Genomic DNA, 23,514 nt, shown 5'->3' with positions numbered 1-23,514 from the left:
TTCTCTTACATTTGATCTCCCAAAATGCAAAATATCACACTTGTCTGGATTCAACGCCATCAGTCATTTCTCTGCCCAAAGTTAAAACTGATCTATATCCTGCTGTATCATTTAACAGCCTTCCTCTACCCACAGCTCCACCAATTTTCATGTCATCTACACACACACACACACACACACACACACACACACACACACACACACACACACACACACACACACACACACACACACACACACACACACACACACACCTCCCCCCAGAGATCCCAGCAATGATCCCTGCAAAGCACCACTGGTCATAGACCTCTAGCCAGAATAATACCCTCCACCACTACCCTCTGTTTTCTTTAACCAAGCCAATTCTGGATCTAACTTACCAACTCACGCTGGATCCCATGTGACTTGTTTCTGGACCCACCTATCATGAGGGACCTTGTCAAGTGCTTTACTAATGTAAGCAACATCCACTGCCTTACCCTCTTCAATCATCTTCATCACTTCCTCGAAAAACTGAATCAAATTTGTGAAATAGGACCTCCCCCACACACAGTCATGCTGAATATTCCCTAATAAGTCCAAACTTTTTCCAAATGGAAGTCAATCTTCTCCAATAATTTCCCTACCGCTGATATAAGGCTCACTGGCCTGTAATTTCCTGGTTTGTCCTTGTTGCCCTTCTTATACAAAGGAATAACATTGGCTATTATCCAGTCTTCTGCAATCTAAAGAGGGCACATTGTCACTGTGTCCAAGGTAATTGAGTTGTGGATTCATACAGCATGAAAACAAGCCCTTTGATCCATCTCGCCGGCCTATCAATGCTAATGCCACCTTCTAGCACTCAATCTGTAGCCTTCTAGGCCATGGTATTTCAAATACTCATTTAAATGTTGTGAGAATACCTGTCTCCTTCACCCCCTCAGGCAGAATAATGCACAAAATGGATGGGCACTGGAAGGATGTTTAGAGTACTAGAGAGGGGGTATCAGAGGAACAGATCTAGAGTATTAATTGTATGTGCTTTGAGTACTTAAATAACCAGAAGGAAAATTTATATACTTAGATACTTAAATAACCAGAAGGAAATTTTCATAACGTTAGAAACATATTTAAAATTTGTAGTACGAGGAATAAGTTTAGAGCATTGGGTGGACATGTTTTGATTGGTCACATGGCATTTTTGAATCTTTGCCTCTCAAGCCTGAATGATCAAAGGGTTTTAATGTTGAATGAGAGAATGTTGAATGAGCAGGGCAGGCTTGAGGGGCCGAGTGGCCCACTGCTGCTTCTATTTTCTTGGTTTCTTGAGAGGTGACGCTGTTGAATTGTCCATTCCAATAAAGCCATGTGGTTGACCTTTGATTGGATCTGACATCACTGGAATTATAGACCAGACTATGAACCTGAATCTGGCCAGATGTGATGGATATCAGCATTGGCAAGTCTTCATAAGCCATAATATTTATGCCATGGATGGAATTGGTCCCACAAAGTTCTGCAAAACCACTTCTGATTTGTCATTTGGAAGTTGGAAATGTTAAGTGATTCTAGGGTCACTGGGATGCTAGAAGAGGCAAGTAGTGAGTGATGTTGGGGTGGGAACAATCGGAGAGAGGTGGGAAAGTAGTGAGGCCTCTAACTGGATTATTCTGCTCTCAAGTTGAGCATAAACAGAAAGTTGGCCAATAGCTGCTTACAGTTTGAAAACAAACTGGGTTTCAGTTGCAAGTTGAAGAGCCATTAAAAGTACCAGGATGATAACAGCAACCATACGACTAAAACAAGAAATGCAAGTATTTCAAAAGAGGCAGCTGATTGTTTCCAACACTGAGCAAAAAAAAAAGACCTTGCATTTGCTTCAGTCAAAGCATTTTCATTTTTTTGGCAGGGAAACAGCAAGATGTTTGAATTTGGCCAATGTTTGCATCCATAAATCCTACATAAATGTAGGGGAGTTTATCATAATACAGGAAGCTGAGTTAAAAGTACAGATGGTATAACGGATCAAATGAGGCCCAAACTCATTTTCCTGATGCATTTTTGTTCTGTATGTAATAATGGAAACATTTTAATACAGGATAAAACATTCTATTCCTCTCCAGCTTGCTCCCTTGCTCTGGTGAAATTTCTAACCCATGTTGAAGCCCATGCCATTTCAATGCAATATTACAAATTACATTTACATCTACAAATTACATTTACATTATGATTACATTTGTAATATTGCATCTAAATGGCCTTTCTTCATGTATACGCCTCTGTGCTGTTGGCCAGAAGGCTTTTTGACCATGGTGGGCGTCAGAGTCAAGTCCAGACCTGAGTTCTGCCTGGCATCTGGAGTGGGACATTGGTTAAACAGGAGAGAGTTTTGGCTGAACACACAAGGTGTTGGTAAAGACTGCACAGTGTGCCTGCTGCTTATGAAGTGAGATGCAAGTCTAAAAGACAAAGTACTGAGCATGCATAATTGGTTCCAAGTCCAGACCTGAATCTCTGGGGTTAACCAGGCCAGCACTGTGACATAGTTGATAAAAACCAGAGCCATGACAGCAGGAAACGCACATTCACCAGCTTCTACTTTGACATAGTTTACAGATTTGCCTGCACAAATTGTAAAGTATTGTTACGGAGTACAACATTTGCCCAAAGAGTAAATGGAATTCTATTTTACTAACACATAATCTCAAGAAGAACATTATACAAATGCAAGCAGGTAACACTAAATTTCTAATTCTCAGAGTATTGTGCACAGTTTGGGTCTCTAGTTTACTACAAGCACAGAGGCACTGGGGAGAGTTCGGTAAGATTTACAAGGACACAGCAGAACTGAGAGGATGTGGCTGTCAGGAATGATTTGAATAGCTTGCTCCTTCCTCTGGTGTGGAAGCAAACCTGGGGTTTTGATAAAGAGGATGTGGGGACTATGGTTTGCGCTTATGAGCCCAGAATAACTGAGGGAAGAGACACCAAGAGACCAAGCAAAGAATTTAGGAAGAATCTCTTGGCACAGTGCGTGGCAAGACTGGTTAGACATGCCCATTGCTTCCATACTCCCGCAGACAGTTGTTCAACACATCATTTCTTGTTTTCACTGACTTTTCATGGCAGTGTGCTCTGAGTAATCTGATTATTTTTTTAAAATGAAAAGTTAAACGTTATTGACATCTGGGTTCTATGGCATGCCTTGCAATTCGGAAATTTTGGTACAGGGTCCTCTGTGAGTTGGTCACATGACAGAGTACCTTGGACATGCACAGTGCTATCCAGTGACATGTCTGGACATTAATTCCAGGATTTTCATTCATACTGGATAGGCCCATTTGATCTGCATGCTGCTCACACAGTTGCAACTTTCAACCTGTCTGTATAAGCTAAGAGACTGCACTAAACAGAGCCCCTTTAAGGAGTTTGCCTGTCCTTTCCATCCCCCTCCCCCAACCAAGAAACAACCTCCCCCACACGCCCTAGCATTTGTATCTCTTTCCCAACCACCCACCTGACTCTCTCCCCAACAACTCCCCTCAACTCCATCACCCGCCCCACCAAAACCCACACACAACCCTACTGCCATCCTCAATACCTGACTGCAACACTCACCTAGACTGCTCTCTCTCCCAGCCATTTGTTGCCACTGCTGCACCCATGATTGCTGACAGCCAAGCTTTGCCCTAACCCCCTTTTTTGCTGGCCAGATCAATGACCTTGCCTCCCTTCCTTGTGACACCCGCTTCCTTGAATTGTTCTGCACTGGCAAAGCATAAGGTGGAAGGACCTTGCCTCAAATAAGGCCAATTTTACCCTTCTTTAATGCCAGGCCAGTGAACAAATCTATTGTGGCTGACTGTCCCCTCAATATTTATGGGCACTGAGGTTAGTGGTGTTGTACTGCTGGCCTAGTTAATACCACAAATGTGGTACAGATCAATGAGCAGATCTTTGCATCTTTAACACGAAGCAGCTGATGTCTTTATACCTTGTTCTAGCACAAATACATTATATTGTGCTTTGCAGATACTCAAATTTGAATATTCAAAGCTGTTCAACTATTAAGTTGTATTTAGTTTTGTATATTTGATTAATTACAGATATGACTGAAAGAATAAGGGTGATCAGAAGTGGGTGTTAGCCACGGCATGGTGTCAGTGCATTTCTGTTTTTGTTTCAGATTTTTACCATCTGCAAATTTTTTTCTCTCAAAAGTGCTTCATTAGTGGTAGAGCACTTTGGGACATACTGGGTGAGAATGCTGGTATGTAAATACAACCATACTTTATGAGGAGGGTAAACTGTCTAAGGGAGGTGGAAGCTTGAATAAATGGTTGAGGCTCTCTTGTATCAGTGGAAACAGGTGACTGAAATTGGGAATATATTACACAAGAGAAACTGGCACTATTACTGTTGGAACAGGAAAGGATAGTTGAAGATTTGATGGCTGCTTACAAAATACTTAATCGTCCTTTAACTGAAGTCAATAATGATGGATCATCAGTTTAAAAATTACTAGAAATGACAACAAAAAATTGTTTCCCCCCAACCAGTCTAGGTTAGTGTATCCTCTACATGAACAGCAGTTCTGATATGGTGTGACTATTGAATGGTCCCCTAGTACGATAAAATGGACTCTTGACCTCACAATCTACCTCGTTATGGCCTTGCACCTTATTGTCTGCCAGCACTGCATTTTCTCTGTAATTGTAACACTTCATTTGCATTCTGTTATTGTTTTCCCTTGTACTACCTCAATTCACAGTTGTGGTGAAACGATCTGTATAGATGGCATGCAAACAGTTTTTCATTGTATCTCGGTACATGTGCCAATGACCCAGGTTCAATTCTGGTCACTGTCTGTAAGGAGTTTGTACCTTCTCCCCGTGACTACGTGGGTGTCCTCCGGATGCTCTCACATTCCAAAGACGTGTGGGCTAGGAAGTTGTGGGCATGCTGTGTTGGCGCTGGAAGCGCGGCGACACTTGTGGGCTGACCCCAGAACACTCTATGCAAAAAGATGCATTTCGCTGTGTGTTTCGATGTACGTGTGACTAATAAAGATATCTCAATAAACCAATTTACCAAATTTACTATGTGCCAGTCTGATACTGAACCCTTTACCAACAATCACCTGTCTAATCTGTTCTTAAAATAGTGGCAGTGGCAGGAAATCTAAGAGAGCTTGTTTGCAGCCAATTTAGCTACATCTCTATTTCTGCTGTGCTGCTGTAATTTTACGTGACAAATGGCAGGATATTACTGGCCAGCACTGTTGATACAGTCATTCGTCAAGTCGTAGCCTCTCTACCCTTCATTGAGTTGGGTGACAGAGGGTGAAGTTCAGTAGGAAATGTTTCCTCTCGATGTGTGGGAGTAGACTAATGTCTTTAAAATTCCCCTGTTACAATAGGAAGAAATAGAATTAAGCATTGCACGTGCTTAACTTACTTCACTTATCTGTAAATTTTGAAGCTGTCATTGTCTCCTTAGTACTCACTTCCCTTTAGTAATACTTTGTCTGAAACTCTTTAGCTTTGTTTCCACACTGTAAGGACTGCAGATGTCCTTCGAGATGTATTTCCTCTCTCTGAGTCAACCAGTCCTCCTTGGCATTTGTGCCTTCATCAGCTCCAGGTTTACGCCACTGCCTTGCTTCCCAATCTCTACTCCTTCATTCTCTAAGCACAAAATTGCCGGCACATCTCGACCCTGTTCTCTATTCTGCTCTCCCCCATCTCAATAACTTCAACTGGCTTTTCATCTCCCAGCTTTTTCTAATAAATGTTGAATATTCTGTGCAAATCCCAGTGGCCATGACCATGTTGTACACTGTTTAGTCAAAAGGACAACAACAGTTTGTATTTTTATAATGCAAATATTACGTAATGTCCCAAGGAGCTTTATAGATTAACAATGTTTGACACCAAGATGTTAAATTATACGAGGACAGGTAATCAAAAATTTGATCAGTTAGATTTAAAGGAGCATTTTAAAGTGAGGAAGCAGAGAGGTGGGGAGCATCAGAGAGGGGCATCCTGCTATTGGTCTGAGTATTCAAAGATATGATGTGCATTTGTAGATGGCCCCTTAAACACTGAAGTTTGAGACATCCCCTTAATAATCAACATCTTCCAGTGTTTCCAACTAGCCAGCAAAGTTGTACAACAACTCAATCACCAGTTTGAAGATGGAGCAACACACAAGATGCTGGAGGAACTCAGCGGGTCAGGCAGCATCTATGGAGGGAAATGGATAGCTGATGTTTCAGGTCAAGACCTTTCAGTTGCTTGCTGAGTATTTTCAGCATTTTCTATTTATATAAAATATTATAAGGCTGATACTTTCGAGGTTCCATATTACAAGGGTAAGGGGTGGGTTGGTAGGGGGCATGTTAGATTGATTCACTGCTCAGTCTTTTATTATATCAGGGACTCTACTGGCCTCCATTCTGACAGCGTGACAGAGCACAGGAAACTTCAATGAGGAGGGAGTAGCAAACCCACATCCTATCACCTTGCACTATCGTCAGATCAGATTCTGAGTATGATTAACCTCATGGGAGGAATTCGGGGAATCTGCTTGATTCACAGAAAAGAAACTGAGGGTGCCTAGAAGTGGATGGGTGAAGAATGCAGCTCTGTCCCGCTGCTTGGTCACACCATCGGGCTGTTTCCTGCTGTAGGTCAGTTAGCGGAACTCCACGGGAAGCTTGCTGCTCTGTATTTTGAATCCACTGTGCTGGTAGTCTTTCCAGTTGCATTCTTACTTAATGGAAGGAGGGCATTTTGCCCATTGTATCCATGACAACCTCCAGGCGAGCAATTCAATTGGTCCCATTCCCCCTCTCTTTATTTCCCTGTACTGTACTCCTACAATATTTTCTCCCTCAAACACGGGCACAAGAACTCTCCTTAGATTCTTCTGACTCTGCATTAAAAGGCGTAAATTACAGCAGCCTGTGACCTTACCAGCACACCTTTGGGATATGGGAGGAAACCAGCAAGGCCAGGATTTATTCCTTGTTCTTATTTCTCTTGGCTTGAGAAGGTGATGGTAAGGAGATACTTTCCACTGTGTTCTTGGGTTGAGTATATCAGGATTTCAACCCAGGAAAGGCAATGTATTTCCAAGTCAGTAACTTGTTGGTGAATGTGCAGCTAACATTGTTACCACTCCATTGCTTCCTTTGAACCAGCTGGTAGAAACCTTAGAATTATAGAGTTGAACAGCATAGAAACAGGCCCTTTCAGCCCACCTTGTCCAGGCCGACCATGAGGCCTAAAACCATTTGCCTGTGTTAGGCCTGTATCCCTCTCAGTCTTTCCTATCCTTGAAACCTGCTTTGGTAGAGATGGCCAGAGGAAAAACTGTGTGCTTACTTTTCATACTAGTGTATTGATTTCAATCGCCAAGACTTCAGCTTGTGGGACTGGTATGTTTCACTGGTCACAATCCAGTCCAGTTTCTGCCTTAAAGGCTGAGAAATCTGTTACTAGATTAACACAAGCTGTTAGTTTAACAAGGGCAAAATAAGGACAATTGCTAGTGTTTGAATTGGATGGATGTCCACTCTCACGGGTTTCAGCTCTGCTCCGATTGGTTTGGGGTGAGGGGAGAGATGACATCAGTGTTAGCCTGCCGTTTCACAGCGGTTTATTTTTATATACTGGAAATTGACTGGAGAAAGAACAGCCCCTGCCAGAAACTGAGGGCAGATTATTATGGAGGCGTTCAAACTTGTGGAGGGAGTTAATGGGGTAAGTAGGGACAAAGTGATACCACTGACAGAAGATTTAATAACAGGAGGACACGGGCTTAATGTAAAAGGATGGCAGGGGAGATGTAATAATTTTCTTCTGCAGCCTGTTATGATCTAGAATGCCTGAGGGGTTGATGGGACGTGATTTAATAGTAAATTTCAGAAGGGAATAGTAAAGTATCAAAGGGCTGTGGGGAAAGACCAGCCAAGTAGTGGCTAATTAGCAGCTTTTTCAAAGAACCAATAAGGGCATGACCAAAGGATGGCTTCTTTCCAAGTTGTAAGTTGCTTTGATTTATTTTTCCTGTTTCAGGTTTACTTCCCTGAAGGCACTAACTCATGGGGCTTCGCAGCTTATTGGCGGTGTTTCCTGTCCTTCATGTGTCATTTGAGACGAGGGGATGCAATACATCTGATCTTGATTCTGTTTCTGGCAAGGGTTCAGGGACACGGCAGATTCATAAGTAACTTTCAAAAGGGAATGGAAGGGAACACGTGCTTTTCTCTATAATCCACAGTTGCTGAGGGTAATTGTAATGTGATCAACTTTGGACTCTACAGAAGAGTGATCCTTTCATTGTTCTATGGTGCTACCTTTGTAAGGTATAAAATACAGGAGTTAATTTCTACAGGGTAAGATGCCACAGAGAGCAATGTCTGAGTAATCTTCGGTGATGTCAGTCAAGGGATAAATATCACCCAGATCATTGGGCTCCCATTCAGAAAAAACTCCTTAGATTCCTTAAGTCCAGCTGAGGCATGGGCAGGGCTAACACGAGCCCAGATAACTTTGTTTTATTTTAACACTGGAGCCAGCAGCACTTGATACGTTATTCAGTTGGCTACATACATGCCTCTGGATGCGAAGCATGAGAGTTCAACTCCTACTCCGGAGACTTGAGCAGGTAATTTGGGGTTAATAATTTTATTTGAAAAAAAACTTTATTCATAAAAAATATATACAAGAAATACAAGTCTTTACATTCATAGTGTTTTTGAATCTATACATTAAAGTTCAAGTTTGTTGTTGCCATAGGCAAACATACACAGGGTATAAATGCCAAGAAAATTAACTTTTTGCAGCAACAGCACAGTATGTTACAAGACAAGGACAAACCTAAATTAACGTAGACTTAAATTAAAATGAATTATACATAACTTGCACATGTACTAGTGCAAGATTGAGAGAGAGAAAAAGAAATATAGTCCCAGGTAGTGTTAGGGTTTTTCAAGTAGGTTCAAGATCCTGATGGCAGTGGGGAAGAAGCTGTTGTTGAACCTTGAGGTCTGGGTCTTCAGGCTCCTGTACCACCTGTCTGGCAGCACTGAGAAGAGGGCATGGCCCGGATGCTGGGGACCCCTGATGATGGATGCCTCCTTCCTGAGACTTTGCCTCTTGGAGATGATGGTGAGGAGAGCCGTACCCCTGATGGAACTGGCTGAGTCCACCACTCTCTATAACCTCTTGCATTCCTGTGCATTGGAGTTTCTGTACCAGGCTGTGACACAATCAATCAGAATGCTTTGCACTGTACATCTGTAGAAGTTTGTTAGGATCTCCTTAAACTTCTAAGAAAGTAGAGACACTGGCACACCTTACTTGTGGTTGCATCTATGTGCTGGGCCCACAAGAGGTCCTCTGAGATGTTGACACCCAGGAACTTGAAGATGCTCGCCCTTTCCACCACAGACCCTTCAATGAGGACTGGTGCATGTTTACAAACTTCCCATTCCATGTAAACAGCACCTGTGCCACTCATGTGGCCTCTTTGAGCAATACACCCTTCAAATGTTTGTGGAACAGTTACACAGGACCCAGCCCCTCAGTGTCCAGTGGTGGAAGGACATTTGATTGCAGTCCTTCCCCACAAAGCCTTTGTCTCTAAGGTTAATACCTCAGTGCAGCACTGAGGGGATGTTGCATAGTCAGAGGTAATATCTTTCATACAAGACATTAAGCCAGGGTTCTGCCCACCCTCTCAAATATTCCACGGCACTGGTTCAAACAAGAGCATAGACATTGCCTTGGTTCCTGGCCAAAGTTTATCTCTCAACCATCATCTAAATCATTTAATTCATTGGTAATTGCACAAGCTTTCTGGTGCCCAAATTAGTGCTGTGTTTCCCTATATTACCTCACTTTTACATTGGCTGTGAAGCATTTTGTCATGATATCTTAACCCTTACTGCACAAATGCAAGTTCTTTGTGTTTTGAGTAAGCTTCCCATCAGAAGAATTGTATTTAGTTGCAGTTAAACTCTCAAAAAAAATTTCAGAATAATACTCATGACCTCGTTAAAATTGCACAAGATGAACCCCAAAATAAAGCAAATCATCGGGATTTAAAATGCTGTGTTGTCTTGTAATCCATTGCTGTTTCTTTTGTAAGGATAATATTGATGAAGAGAAGAGCCTTGTTATATTGAGGAGCATGAGATGATTCATCTGTACGGACAGACATTATTACAAGCTGTACAAACTGTACAATCTCCAAGATTGTCTTGTCCAGTCGATGGGCAATGTTCCAATTGACACTCATTTATCAAGCAACCTTCAATCAGATCTCCTCTTCTGCAATCAGTGCCTTATTGAAGTAGTCCTGAGCAGTTATATTTACTTTAACTTTTAACTTGGCAGTTGGTTAGATCATTGAGACTAGTGAAACTGAAACAACTGAACACATTTGGATCTTTAAAATAGTATGAGGAAGGATTGTGTTATTCAGTTCCTAATGCAGCCTGTCCCCTTAAGATCATTGTGTAGGCACTCCCCTATAAAGAAATGGTCTGGCTAGGAAATGGAAATGAAAAATCTTGGAGTTGATTGTAGTATCAGCATAAGTGCTTGCAAAATTCACGTTACAGGTAAAAGGAGTGATTTCTATCTCTGTGTTTAAAAGAAATATCTTGCTGCCTCAATAAAATAGCCTTAATGCCCTAAATTATGACATCCACAATGCATATTGTCCATATATTTATTTTTTAAAGAGGTATATAAATTATTTAACAATTCCTTTGGCGTTATATTGTTGCCACCTGTAAAATGGTGCACAGTCTATCCTTTAAATTGGCCTGTCTCTTTAAGGTCTTTACTCAACCGAGCATTAATTTTCTTTCACTTGTTCAACCAAGTGCTGGTCCTACAGAAAGATGAGTAACAAGGGAGTTCTTGTATATCACTTATTATTTCTTTATCTTTAATTCCCTCTTATCCTCGTCAGGACACTTAGATGAATAGCCCCAGGAACGTTAGTAGGACATTATAGCCTTGTGGATAAGCAAGTAACTGCAGATGCTGGAGAAGAGAAATAAAAGCAGAAAATGCTGACCTGCAAAGTATCCCAATTATTTTCTGTTTTTTTTCAGTTTTTAGCCTGGTAATGTGGGTGTCACTGGCAAAGCTCAAGTTTATTACCCAAGTGTAGGTGTTCTTGGGAAAGTGGGGCTGAGACAAAGTGTAGAACTGTGGCAATTTGTAGGAAGGAGATACTCCTGCTGTACGGTCAGGTCAGCACTCCCAGGGTTTCACCCAATGAAAAGGAAACATTAGCAATATTCTTCCACATCAGGATGTTGCGTGAGGTGGAAGAGAGCTTGAAAGTAATTCTGAACAACATCTTTTCACGATCCAGCATCCACCACTGAGAACCCTCACCATCTGGGACATGCCCTCTTCTCATTACTACCATCGGGGAGGAGGTACAAGAGCTTGAAGACCCACACTCAATGATTTAGGAACAGCTTCTTCCCCACTGCCATCAGATTCCTGAACAGTCCATGAAGACATGAACACTACCTTATTCTTCCATTTTTTGCACTATTTATTTATTTTGTAATTTATAGTGATTTTTGTGTCTTTGCACTGTACTGCTGCCACAAAACAACACATTTCACGTCATAGAAGTCACTGATAAACCTGATTCCTGAATTGATACTTGCATGAAACTTCAAGAGTCATTCAGTGCATCTCTCTCTCGCTCTGCCTCCCGCTCTCCCTCACTCTTTCTCTCACTCTCTTTCTTTGTTCTTCTCTCTCTTTTCCCCTCCCCTCCTCCCTCCAGCTCTTGCTTTATCACGATACTGAGATAATTGAGGCCTCCCTGCTTCCACCTTGGTTGAGATCAGCCCAGTGTGAGGATGAACCCTGTGTCTCTCTGGCTTTCATCACTCACTACCGTGATAACTGAGTGTCACAATAGCTTTAAATTCCATTTGTTTCAAATATTGAGGTGATTGCCTCCATCTTCGCATTGCTATCTAAAGCTCATTGCAACTTCTGAGTGCCGTATTTTAAGCCTGCTGTGAATTCAGGACTTGCATCTAAATTTGTTGTTTAAGCCACAATGCAAGCTCAAACCCACTGCCATACTAATCCAGATGAAGAAAAAATATACAGTGGCAGATACCATGTGTCTTTTACATTCAGAAACATTTACTGTGACTGTGAACAGCAAGGTGTCTAAAGGCTCTTTTGGTGTGGCAAGGTTGATCCTAATTGACCTTTTTATCTTTAAAACAAACTGTTCTGGAGAGACTTGTGCTCGTTGTCCAGTAACTTTGAACCACAACCCTTTCTTATTTTTCATCCACCGGTAATTGCTATTGAACACGCAGTATCATCATAAAAGAGTACCCATTCCAGGCACCTACTACACTTTGCGTAAAAAAAAACTTGCCCTTCACGTCTTTAAATTTTCCCCCTCTGACCTTAAAAGCATGTCCTCTGGTTTCTGAGATTTCTAACCTGGAGTAAAGATTCTGACTGTCCACCCTATCTGTGCCTCTCATAATTTTAAAAACTTCTGTCAGGTCTTCCCTCAGCTTCTGACGCTCTAGGGAGAGCAACCCAACTTTGTCCAACTTTTCCTTCTGGCTCATACCCTCTAATACAGGCAGTATCCTGATAAACCTCTTCTGCACCCTCTCCACAGTTTCCACATCCTTCCTAAAATGAGGTGACCAGAACTGCACGCAATACTCCAAGTGTGGTCTGACTAAAGCTTTATACAGCTGCAGCATGACTTCCTTACTCTTATGCTCAACACCCCTACCAATGAAGGCAACCATTCCATATGCCTTTATCACCTTATCTGCTTGCGTAGCCACTTTCAGTGAACTATGGACTTGGACCCCAAGTTCCCTCTGTACCTCAATGCTGTTAAGGGGCCTACCATTAACTGTATACTTTCTCCTTTCATTTGACCTCCCAAAGTGCAACACCTCACACTTGCCCAGATTAAATTCTATCTGCCACTTCTCTGCCAACTGATCTATATCCTGCTGTATTATTTGATAGTCCTTTACATTGTCCACAGCTCCACCAATCTTGGTGTCATCCACAAACTTGCTAATCCACCCATCTACATTTTCATCCAAATCATTGATATAGATCTCAAACAACAGAGGTCCCAGCACCGATCCTTGTGAACACCACTGGTCATGGACCTCCAGCCAGAGTAACAGCCTTCCACCCTTACTGTCTGTATTTTATGGGCAAGCCAGTTCCAAATCCAAACTTGCAACTCACCCTAGATCACATACATCTTTGTCTTCTGAATCAACCTACCATGAGGGACCTTATCAAATGTCTTACTAAAGTCCATGTAGATAACATCCACTGCCTTACCCTCATCAAGCTCCTTTGTCACCTCCTCAAAAAACTCAATCGAATTTGTAAGGCATGACCTGCCCCACACAAAGCCATGCTGACTGTTCCTAAGCAGGCCATGCCTCTCCAAATGTGCATAATTCCTTTCTCTCAGTATCCTCGCCGATACCTGGATTATCCCTATTTTCCTTCTTGAACAAATGCACAATATTTGCTACTCTCTAGTCCTCCGGGACCGCACCTGTTGCTAGTGAGGACACAAAGATCTTTGTCAAAGCCCCAGCAGTCTCCTCACTTGCTTCTTTCAATATTCTGGGATATATGTCATCAGGCCCTGGGGACTTATCCACCTTAATGCTTTTCAGAAGACCCAGCAATACCTCCTCCTTAATCTCAAAATGTCCCAACACATTAGCATGCCCCACTCTGCTTTCACTATCTTCTAAACCCTTCTGCTCGGTAAACACTGACACAAAGTACTCATTTAGTACCTCAGCCTCTTACTCTGACTCCAAGCACAAATTCCTTCCTTTATCCTTGAATGGACCTACTTTCTCCTTAGTAATCCTCTTTTTCTTAATGTAAGCATAAAATGCTTTAGGACTTTCCTTGATCCTGCTCACCGAGGACATTTCATGGCTCCTTTCGGCCTTCTGAATCACCTGCTTGAGCACTTTCCTGCTATCTTTATATTTGATCAGGGTCATTTGATTTTAGCTTCCTAAACCTTGGGTATGCTTCCTTTATCTTCTTGACTAAATTTATGACTTCGCAGGTCATCCAAGGTTCCCTTTACCTTACCATCCTTGTCCTTACCCCTTACCAGAACATGCCGATCCTTAGCTGTTATCAGCTGGTCTTTAAACAGCTCCCACATGTCAGACGTGGACTTGTCTGACAGCAGCTATAACCAATCAATGCCCCTTAGCTTCTGTCTCATCCTGTTGTAATTTTCCCTCCCCCAATTTAGTACCTTCCCGCTGGATCCAATTATATCCTTACTCGTAACTATCTTAGAACATAATGAGTTGTGGTTACTCTTCCCAAAATGTTCATCCACTATCATGTCTGTCACTCCAGTAACCCCCACAAAACTCACTTTTGATCTAGTTCACCATACCATTGTCCTTCCTCCCTGATCTATGTCCAATATCTAGCATTAAATGAGCAGAAATTTTCCCTAAATATTGGGAAGGCAAATATCATTATCTTCAATCTCTCTATTCTCCATGCATGGTTCAGATAGTTCAGGATCTCAGTCCTATTTGACTTGGCTGAGCTTCTGATTCTGTATCTATTTTGAGCTCCTGTCTCTCTCCTTCCCTCATTATAGTTTGTTGCCTCATCCACATCTTTGTTACCAATAGACGGAATTATTCCACTGCTGGCCTCCCACCTTCCACCCTCCATAAGGTTCAACTTATCTAGCACTGGCCTAGTCTGGAACTCGAACCAAGACCTTTCATTCCTCATTCCTGATTTGCCATTATGTTGCTGGTTGCTTCAGTTTGAACATTTTCATCTTCCATTTCAAACTCCTCTGAACTTAATCCCTTCATATTTCAGTAGTTTCCTCCAGAGTTGCAAGCCATCTGAGATCTCCACGCTCTTCTAATTTTATACTCTCCCATTTTCTTCTTCCCACCATTGCCAACTGTGCCTTCAGCTCTAGAACTCCTTGAACCTGTCTATTGCCATCTCCTTTGTCAGCCCTTAAGGCCTACCTTCTTGAGCACACATTTGGTCACCTGTTCTAAAGTCTCTTCACGTAGCTTGATGTCATTTATTTCTCAGTTTATGCTAATATGAATAGTTTTGGGACATTTAAAGATGCCCTATTAGCGCAAGTTTTTGCAAGTCCTAAGGAGCTGAAATATCATCCAAGTTTTGGTGATGGGTATCAACCTAGGACATAAAATAAGACCATAAAATGTAGGAGCAGAATTAGGCCATTTGGCACATCAAATCTGCGCTGCCATTCATTCATGGCTGATTTTTCTTCAACCCCGTTCTCCTGCCTCCTCTACATTACCCTTAACCCCTTACCAATCAAGAAACTATCAATCTCTGTGTCTTAAATGCACCCAATGATTTGGCCTCCACAGCCCTCTGTGGCAACGAATTCCACAGATTCACCCCCTACTAACCTGTAACACTAACTCAGATTTTCTCTCCCCACAGATGCTCCCTGACCATAAGGGTCTTTCTAACCTCACCTTTTGGTTCAGATTCCCACAATTTTGTATCTCACAGTTTCAGGGTTGCTTTTTTCCCTCTCCTCTGTCCTCATTGATCTCCCTCTATTTACACCATCCCGAGTGATCAGCTGTGATTGGCAGTCTCTCACTGCCCTCTCTCAGCCTGCACCACCACATCTTGTGTCATCCAGTCTCTCTTGGTCTCCCCACCCTTTGTTCTCGCCACCCCTCCCCCTTCTCTGCAGCCTGTTTGATTTCTGACTTTTCCCAGTTCTGATTAATGGTCATCAACCTGAAAATTTAACCCTGATTCTCTCCCCACAGATGCTGACTGATCTGGTGAATATTTACAGAATTTTTTATCTCATTTTCCAGGTAGTATAGCAGTTAGTGTGATGCTATTACAGCGCCAGCGACCCGGGTTCAATTCCCGCCACTGTCTGTAAGGAGTTTGTATGTTTTCCCCGTGTCTGTGTGGGTTTCCTCCGGGTGCTCTGGTTTTCTCCCACATTCCAAAGACGTACGTGTTAGGAAGTTGTGGGCATGCTATGTTGGCACCGGAAGCTTGGTGACATTTGCGGGCTACCCCAGAACACTTTACGCAAAAGATGCATTTCACTGTGTGTTTCAACGTATATATGACTAATATAGATACCTTACCTTACCTCTTCTTTGCTTTTTGATTCCTATTTGAAATATCTGTTCATGGTTGCTGGAACCCAGTGGGGTTTTTTAATTGACAGAAGATAGCAGTTAGCATCAGAAGAGAGGCCTACATCAGAGAGGGTGCTGCGTCTTTGGAGACACCCTCAATCATATGGAATGTTATATCCAGCCCCATCTGTCTGCTTAGGTCAAAAGTGAGAGATCTCATGTCTTTTCAAAAAAGAGCATTGAGTTCTTCTGATGTGTCAGCCAACGTTTTACATCAAAGAACTCCAATAATATTTGAATGAGTGGCCGTTCATCTCATTTATTCTTCCTGGTATTACACTTATGGGTGCCACATTTAGACACAAACCTACAGTGACCATACATCCAAAAGCAATATCGTTACAAGAAGTACTTTTTACCAAATAAGGACATGGGAGATTCAATATAAGCACAGGTCTCTATATTGTTATCAGCTCCAATGTAAAAGAATTGAAACAGACTTCATTAGAGACTGAAGGACTACTACACTAAATGTTGCTAGGACTCGAAGGCCTGAGTTATTGGGAGAGGTTAGGCAGGCTAGGACTTTATTCCTTGGAGCATAGGAGACTGAAGGGTGACTTCATAGAGGTGTATAAAATCATGAGAGGCGTAGTTAATGTCTTTTTCCTACTAACCCATGTGTTTTTGGGATGTGGGAGGAAACCAGAGCAACCAGTGGAAACCCATGCGGTCACAAGAAGAACTTGCAAACTCTCTGCAAGCAACACTACAGGTTCAGATTGAACCCAAGTTGCTGGGGTTGTGAGGCAGCAGCTCTACTAGCTGTGCCTCTCTACTGCAGTATTTACTCCAAATGTGGGCCATTCAATGCTCTGTACAAGTGTAGTAAGACATTCTTGCTCTTCTCTTCAGATTTTCTCATAATAAAGACCACAAAGAACATCTCATAATAGAGGGCACACAGTCTTTTTCCCAGGGAAAAGGAACCAAAAACTTGAGGGTGTAGGTTTAAGGTGAGAGGGGAGAGGTTTGAAAGGGAACTGAGGAGCAACTTCTTCATACAGAGGGTGGTGTGTATGTGGAACAAGCTGCCAGAGAAAGTAGTTGAGGCAGGTACAATAGCAACATTTAAAATATATTTGGATAAGCACATGGATAGGAAAGGTTTAGAGGTATATGGGCCAAATGCGGGCAAGTGGGACTAGCTTAGATGGGTACCTTGGTAGGCACGGACGAGTTGGGCTGAAGGGCCTGTTTCTCTGTGTTACTCTGTGACTCTACACTTGAAAGGAAACAGAGTGAAGGTCTAGCATTCATGCAGTGGACATACTCTACGCCATTAAAAACTGGTTCAATGAAGCTTGATTGACTAACCCCCACCCTGACCTGGTCTTCACTAATTAGCTGCACTAAACAAATGTCACCTCCCTTTGAACGCATAGCTTAGGAACATAGGAGTTGGTAGATGAAAAAATACCATGGTAACAGTTCACCTTCGGTCCTATTGCTAGTGCACAATACAATGATAATGGAGACAGTGAATAATCATAACAATTGATCCCTATTGATTAGTCTACAACAAACCCGGACATGAGAGCAGGAAAACTCCAATGCTGGAGACATAGCTTTAGAGTCAACTCTTTCCTTGTAAGCGCTGTAAATCCAGAAGACATGACACAGGCTTGTAAAAGGTCAAAGTAATCCACAGAAAACTAATCTGCAGAAACAATGCTGCAGTGAGTGAAGACTTCCCAAGGGGATGGTGGAAGCAATTATGCCTTAATTTCACTTGTCATGTCTAGTTACTCAAATTCTGTATTTCAAAATGTTATTTTCTGAACTAAATATATGTAAATTATATCTGATTTACTACTAACTACTTTCCTTAGGGACTCTAATTGTTTAGTTACTCAGTGAGGCATTGTTTCCACAGATTGGATTTGAATTTAACCCCTTTTAAATGTAGATCACATCCTCTGGTTTCGTTGTTCTGGACAAGGTGAAATAGCATGCCAGGGTTACTATTATCCAAATTCCTGTGGAATTCTAAATGTGAAGTAAAGGTAATCGTGACCCTTCTCAACCTTCTTATTGGCTTGGGTCCTATATTCTCCTCTGCAGTGCAATATGCCTTTGCTGATCTGCAAATGCACTGCTGGAGTCTGGTTATTGCATTAGCAGTCAGCTTGATTTTTATGAATGGCTTCACTATGCCTGTTTAGCAAAAACACAAACTGATTTTTATTTTTCGTGTGTGAGCATGGACAATGTTACTGTTGACAAGAGAGGTCAGTGGCTGCGAACAAAAGCTGTTTGTCTTTTGCCTGATCAAAAAAAGATTTTTGTTTTATTTGATTTTGTGATGGTCACCATGATTCCATGAGCGTAGAAAGGAAAACTGTTACATGTAAATAGAAGAAAAAAGAACTTGCTTCCACGTGATGTGTTCTAAAGAGAAGCAAGCCTTTCACAAGAATAAGGAACTGAAGGATATAATATTTCATCAAAAAGTAATAGATGATGGTAAGCTTGAAAGCTAATGGGTCCCAAACATTTGATGAACTACATCCTGGAATTTTGAAAGAGGTGGCTGTAGAGATAGTGGATACTCTGGTTATCATCTTCCAATGTTGTAAAGATTCTGGAGTTGATCCTGGGGATTGGGGGATGGTAAATGTGACTGCACTATTTAAGAGGGAGAGGGAAAAGAGGGAACTATCATCCTGTCAGCCTGAAGTCAATAGTAGCGAATATGTTGGAATGCATAATAGAGGATGTAATAACAGACCACCTTGAAAAGAATAATAGGATTGGAAGAGCCAACACAGATAAATGAAAGGGAAATCTTCTGCAGTTCTTTGGTGATGTGACTAGTAGAATAGAAACAGGGGAGCCAGTGGATGTGATGTATTTGAATTTTCAGAAGGGTTTTCAGGTTCTACAAAGAGGTTGATCCACAAGAATATATGAAATTGGTGGTAATAATCTGCTATGGACTGATGTTAGTGGACAGAATGCAAGGAGTGAGAATAAACAACTGATCTCAGGGTGCTGGACTGAGATTAGTGTTTATTGGGATTCAGTGCTTGGGCCCTAGCTATTCCCAATATGTGACACTGATTTGGCTGAGGGGACCAAATGTCATATTTCCAAGTGTGCTGATGATACTAAACTAGGTGGGATTGTGAGTACTGAGGAGGTTGTAAAGAGGTTTCAAGATTTCCAAGTGTGCTGATGATACTAAACTAGGTGGGATTGTGAGTATTGAGGAGGTTGTAAAGAGGTTTCAAGAGGATAAAGGCAAGTTGAGTGAGTGGGGAAGAACACGGCAGATGGAATGTCATGTGGCAAAATGAGAGGTCATCCACTTTGGTGGACAAAACAGAAAAGCAGTGTATTTTAAATGGTGAGAGATTTGGGTAGTGTTATGCTCAATGTAATCTCAGTGTACTTTTACACAAGTCACTTAAAGCCAACATGCAGGCATAGCAAGCAATTAAGAGGGCAAATGGTATGTTGGCCTTTATTATGAGAAGATTTGAATAGAAGAGTAAGAATGTCTTACTGCACTTGTATAGGGCATTGGTGGGCCCACATCTGGAGTAAATAGTGCAGTAGAGAGGCACAACTAGTAGAGCTGCTGCCTCATGGCTCCAGCGACCTGGGTTCACACCGAACTCGCGGTGTTGCTTGTACGGAGTTTGCACGTTCTTCCTGTGACTGCATGGGTTTCTTCTGGGTGCTCTGGTTTCCTCCCACATCCCAAAAACACATAGGTTGGTAGGATAAGTGGCCACTGTAAATTGCCCCTAGTGTGAAGATAAGGGGGAAGTTGATGGGAATGTGGGGAGGGTAAGGTGGGTTAGGGTCGGATTAGTGTAAAAATGGGTCCTTGTTGGTCAATGTGGTCTTGTTGGGCTGAAGGGCCTGTTTCCATGCTGTGTGACTAACATGGACACTCTTGATATCCTTACCTAAGAAAGGATGTACTTGCCACTTAGAGGTGGAGCAAAGGTTCACTGGACTGGTTTGAGAAATATTTGGTTTGCTGTATGAGGAGAGATTGAGTAGATTAGGCCTGTACTCTCTAGAGTTTAGGAAAATGAGTCGAGACCTCATTGGAAATTACAAACTTCTTACAAGGGCTCAACAGGCTGGATTAGCCTACTTCTGCTACCTTGTCTTGTGATCTTGTGATATTCCCCCACCTTAAGAATCGAAAACTAAGGATCGCAATCAAAGAATAAGGGGTAGGTCATTTAGGACTGACATGAGGGGAAATTTCTTCACACAGAGGGTTCAATATCCGAGGAGGCTGTGGAGGCCCAGCTCATTCAAAAATAGAGTTGATGGATTTCTTGATAATAAGGGAACCAAGGCAAATATAGATAATACAGGGAGACAGAGTCAAGGTAGAAGATCATGGTGAATGGTGGAGCAGGTGTGAAGGGCTGGCTGGACAACTCCTGCCCCTGCTTTCTGTGTTCTTATATTAAAGTTCTTGTCATACAATGCTGTCATGAGTGTAAAATAGGAAAATAGCAGCCAATTTGCAAACAGCTAGATCTCAAAGACACCAGTGTGATTATCTGCCATTCAGTGTACATGTTTGGACTGGAGGTCAGGAGACAAATGGGAGGTCCTTTGCTGTGTATTGAAGTAGTGCCGTGCCATCCCTTATGTCCATCTGAGAGAGCAGTCAGAATCCAGATTTAGTGCCACATCCGATCGATGGGGTTTCTGACAGTGAGGCACTCCCTCAGCACACCATCAAGAGTCAGGTTTGATCTTGACCATGAGGCCCTGGAATGGAAGTCATCAGTAGACACAACCTGTTCCAGACACCAGTCCTCCAGCTTCACCATAGTCCTTCCTCATTCTCCATAACCACACTCCCCCCACGCTCCATCCTCATCCCATTCCCCACACTCACTCCTCACTCCCATCTCCCCACATTCCCTCCTCACTCCCCCACATTTCCTCCTTCACTCCCATCCCCCGCAATCCCTGCTCACTCCCAGCCCCAGCTCTATCTGGCTTGTTCATTTTCAGATCCAGGCTATTCAAAGGAAACAGGTTTGAATTCTGAGAATCTGCCGTGCATCACTGCAGCAGCCCCAGATGTACCAATACATCCAAAAATAAAGTGTTCAGTTTGTTCTAGCCAACTGTACATTGCTCCAGGCTCCATACTACAGAGGATAACATTGAACTGGAAAACTGTAATACTCATTTCCATGGATGTTACCAGAATTGTGAGAATTTGCCCAGGGAATATAGAGGTTACGTAAAACCTCTTATGTAAAACATAGACTTGATTTTTTTACTGTTTGAAAGCGAATTCTGATTTTCCAAAGCCTTGTCAATATTACTGAGGTGTTAAATGTAATTCTATCTGTCTTTCAGGCAGCTGTTGGCACCAAGTTATGCTGAGACTCACTATAGCCAGGATGGACAGCAAAGGACCAATTCCCCTGGTCACAAGGTGAGCCTGTGTAATGTGTGTGACTCTGTATACTGGGTAAGGGCTAGGCTGCTGATGACTGTGAGATGCAACTACTGAAGCTAAACTAAAAGTACACCTGCAATACGTGACCGAGGTGTGTCACGTACATAACCTGTACGATTCCACTCATGCACCCAAAACATGTTCTTCTTATTGTAAGTTTGCAAAACCCGGTGCACTTTCAACTGAGATGAATAAATGAAAAAAACTGCACAATTATCCTGTATTTTAGAAAGAGCAGAGAACAGATGGCACTAACTGTGCATTACATTTACATGTCCACAGACTTCCTGTGGGCTTTTGCACTATTGAAGTTAGTTACAATCAGAGCAAGCTCATAGATAGGAGATTTGAGATGTGTGTGAACAGGGAAAGCATTGTTACGTCTCCAAAACCAATCATATTGTAGAATCCTTGTGCAGATCCTAAATGAGGACATTTCAGCTAGCCTATTTAATTCAATCTATAAAAAGCAAAATAAAATGAGAGAAAGGGTTTAGGAGAAAGAGAGAGGAAAAATTAAAAGTAAAGAATAATCATTCTAATTTTTTAAAAGATCTTCAACAATTGCTCATATCTGAAGGGATGAGGTTCCACTTTAAAAGCACATTTCCAGTGTCAGAGCAGTGTACAGCAGTACTTTGGCCCTGCCATGCTGTTGTAAGTTCACCTGAAAACAACCTGGTTACTTCCGGTGTGATAAATGGGCATTGCCTGAGCGGGCATCCTGGCTTCACGGCAAGGGGAGACCTCCTGGACTGGTTCCACATCCTGCACTCTCTTTATGCCTGGACTAACCGGGTACATGTGTGTTGCTCTCGGGCAGTATGGTTCTGAGGACCCTCTTTGCCAGAATGGCTCTGATGAGAGGCAAGAGAAAGGATGGGCTCTGTCAAAGCAGTCAAAGAATTTAAACACTGTCAGATGTCTTGAACATTTAGAGATGTTTAATCGTATCATAAAGTAAATAGTTAAAAATGAGGTTTTATTAAAAATAAAATCAAAATCATTAAAATATTAAATAGAAGTAAAATAATTTGAAAAAACACACAAATCTTTCCTGCTTTTGTAAACCAAGAATTTCTTTTCAGATGAACAGGGTGTCCAACACAACGCAAGGTTTGACTTGATGTAGGATCTGAGTCTAATACTGGGGAATCTCAGCAAGGTGATTTTGCTGCTGGACTCCAGCTGGAGTGTAGTGGTGAAGCCCTATGACAGATATGGTGACATCTATCACTCAGAAAGCTCTGGACTTACTGTGGACTCATGTAAGTCTGTGACTTGGCAGTGCTGATGTATAGATGCCTCAGAACTGGCAACCAAAGCCAGCACAAGTTGGCCCAGGGCTACAAGGATTTCGATGCCAATGGGTTTTAATGATGATTGAATAGTTAATGAAGATAGTTTTCCACTCCAAATGCATTTAACTAACTGAATTTGGCCCTAAAACTTGTGTCCTGGGGTCAATAGTCTAGCTGCTAATCGGTGTGTGAGGGAGAATAGGTTACTGGGAAATAGGTTGGGGAATGGGATTGATGGGAATGCTTTGAGACCAAGTATAGGGCATGTGCTATCAGGAGAGGCTGGACAAGCTTGGGCTCTTTTCTCTGGAGTGGCGAAGGCTGAGGGGTGATCTGTTGGAAGTGTATAAAATTATGAGGGGCATAGATAGGGTGGACAAGCAATATCTTTTTCTCATTATTGAGCAATCCAGTACCAGAGAGCATGCATTTAAGGTGAGAAGGGGTAGGTTCAGAACAGATGTGTAGGGTACGTTTTTTACTGAGAGAGT

At 42.2% G+C, this 23,514-nt stretch overlaps 1 protein-coding gene across 3 annotated transcripts in view; it reads left to right on the top strand.

The window, feature by feature from the left end:
- The window catches only part of adam19b (ADAM metallopeptidase domain 19b), a 134,619-nt gene that overhangs the window by 54,679 nt on the left and 56,426 nt on the right, over window positions 1-23,514 (top strand). For 2 of the 3 annotated variants that reach the window (XM_052014409.1, XM_052014408.1), the window contains exon 4: window positions 21,620-21,698. In XM_052014409.1, the coding sequence (XP_051870369.1) occupies window positions 21,620-21,698 (79 nt within the window). Of the gene's footprint in view, window positions 1-21,619; window positions 21,699-22,810; window positions 22,991-23,514 lie in introns of those variants that run through there. The other variant, XM_052014410.1, reaches the window with a different exon arrangement.

Source organism: Pristis pectinata, chromosome 4 (assembly GCF_009764475.1).
Source record: "Pristis pectinata isolate sPriPec2 chromosome 4, sPriPec2.1.pri, whole genome shotgun sequence".
Taxonomy (NCBI): domain Eukaryota; kingdom Metazoa; phylum Chordata; class Chondrichthyes; order Rhinopristiformes; family Pristidae; genus Pristis; species Pristis pectinata.
The sequence above is the reverse complement of the archived record's forward strand: the minus strand, read 5'-3'. Positions and strand labels throughout refer to the sequence as shown.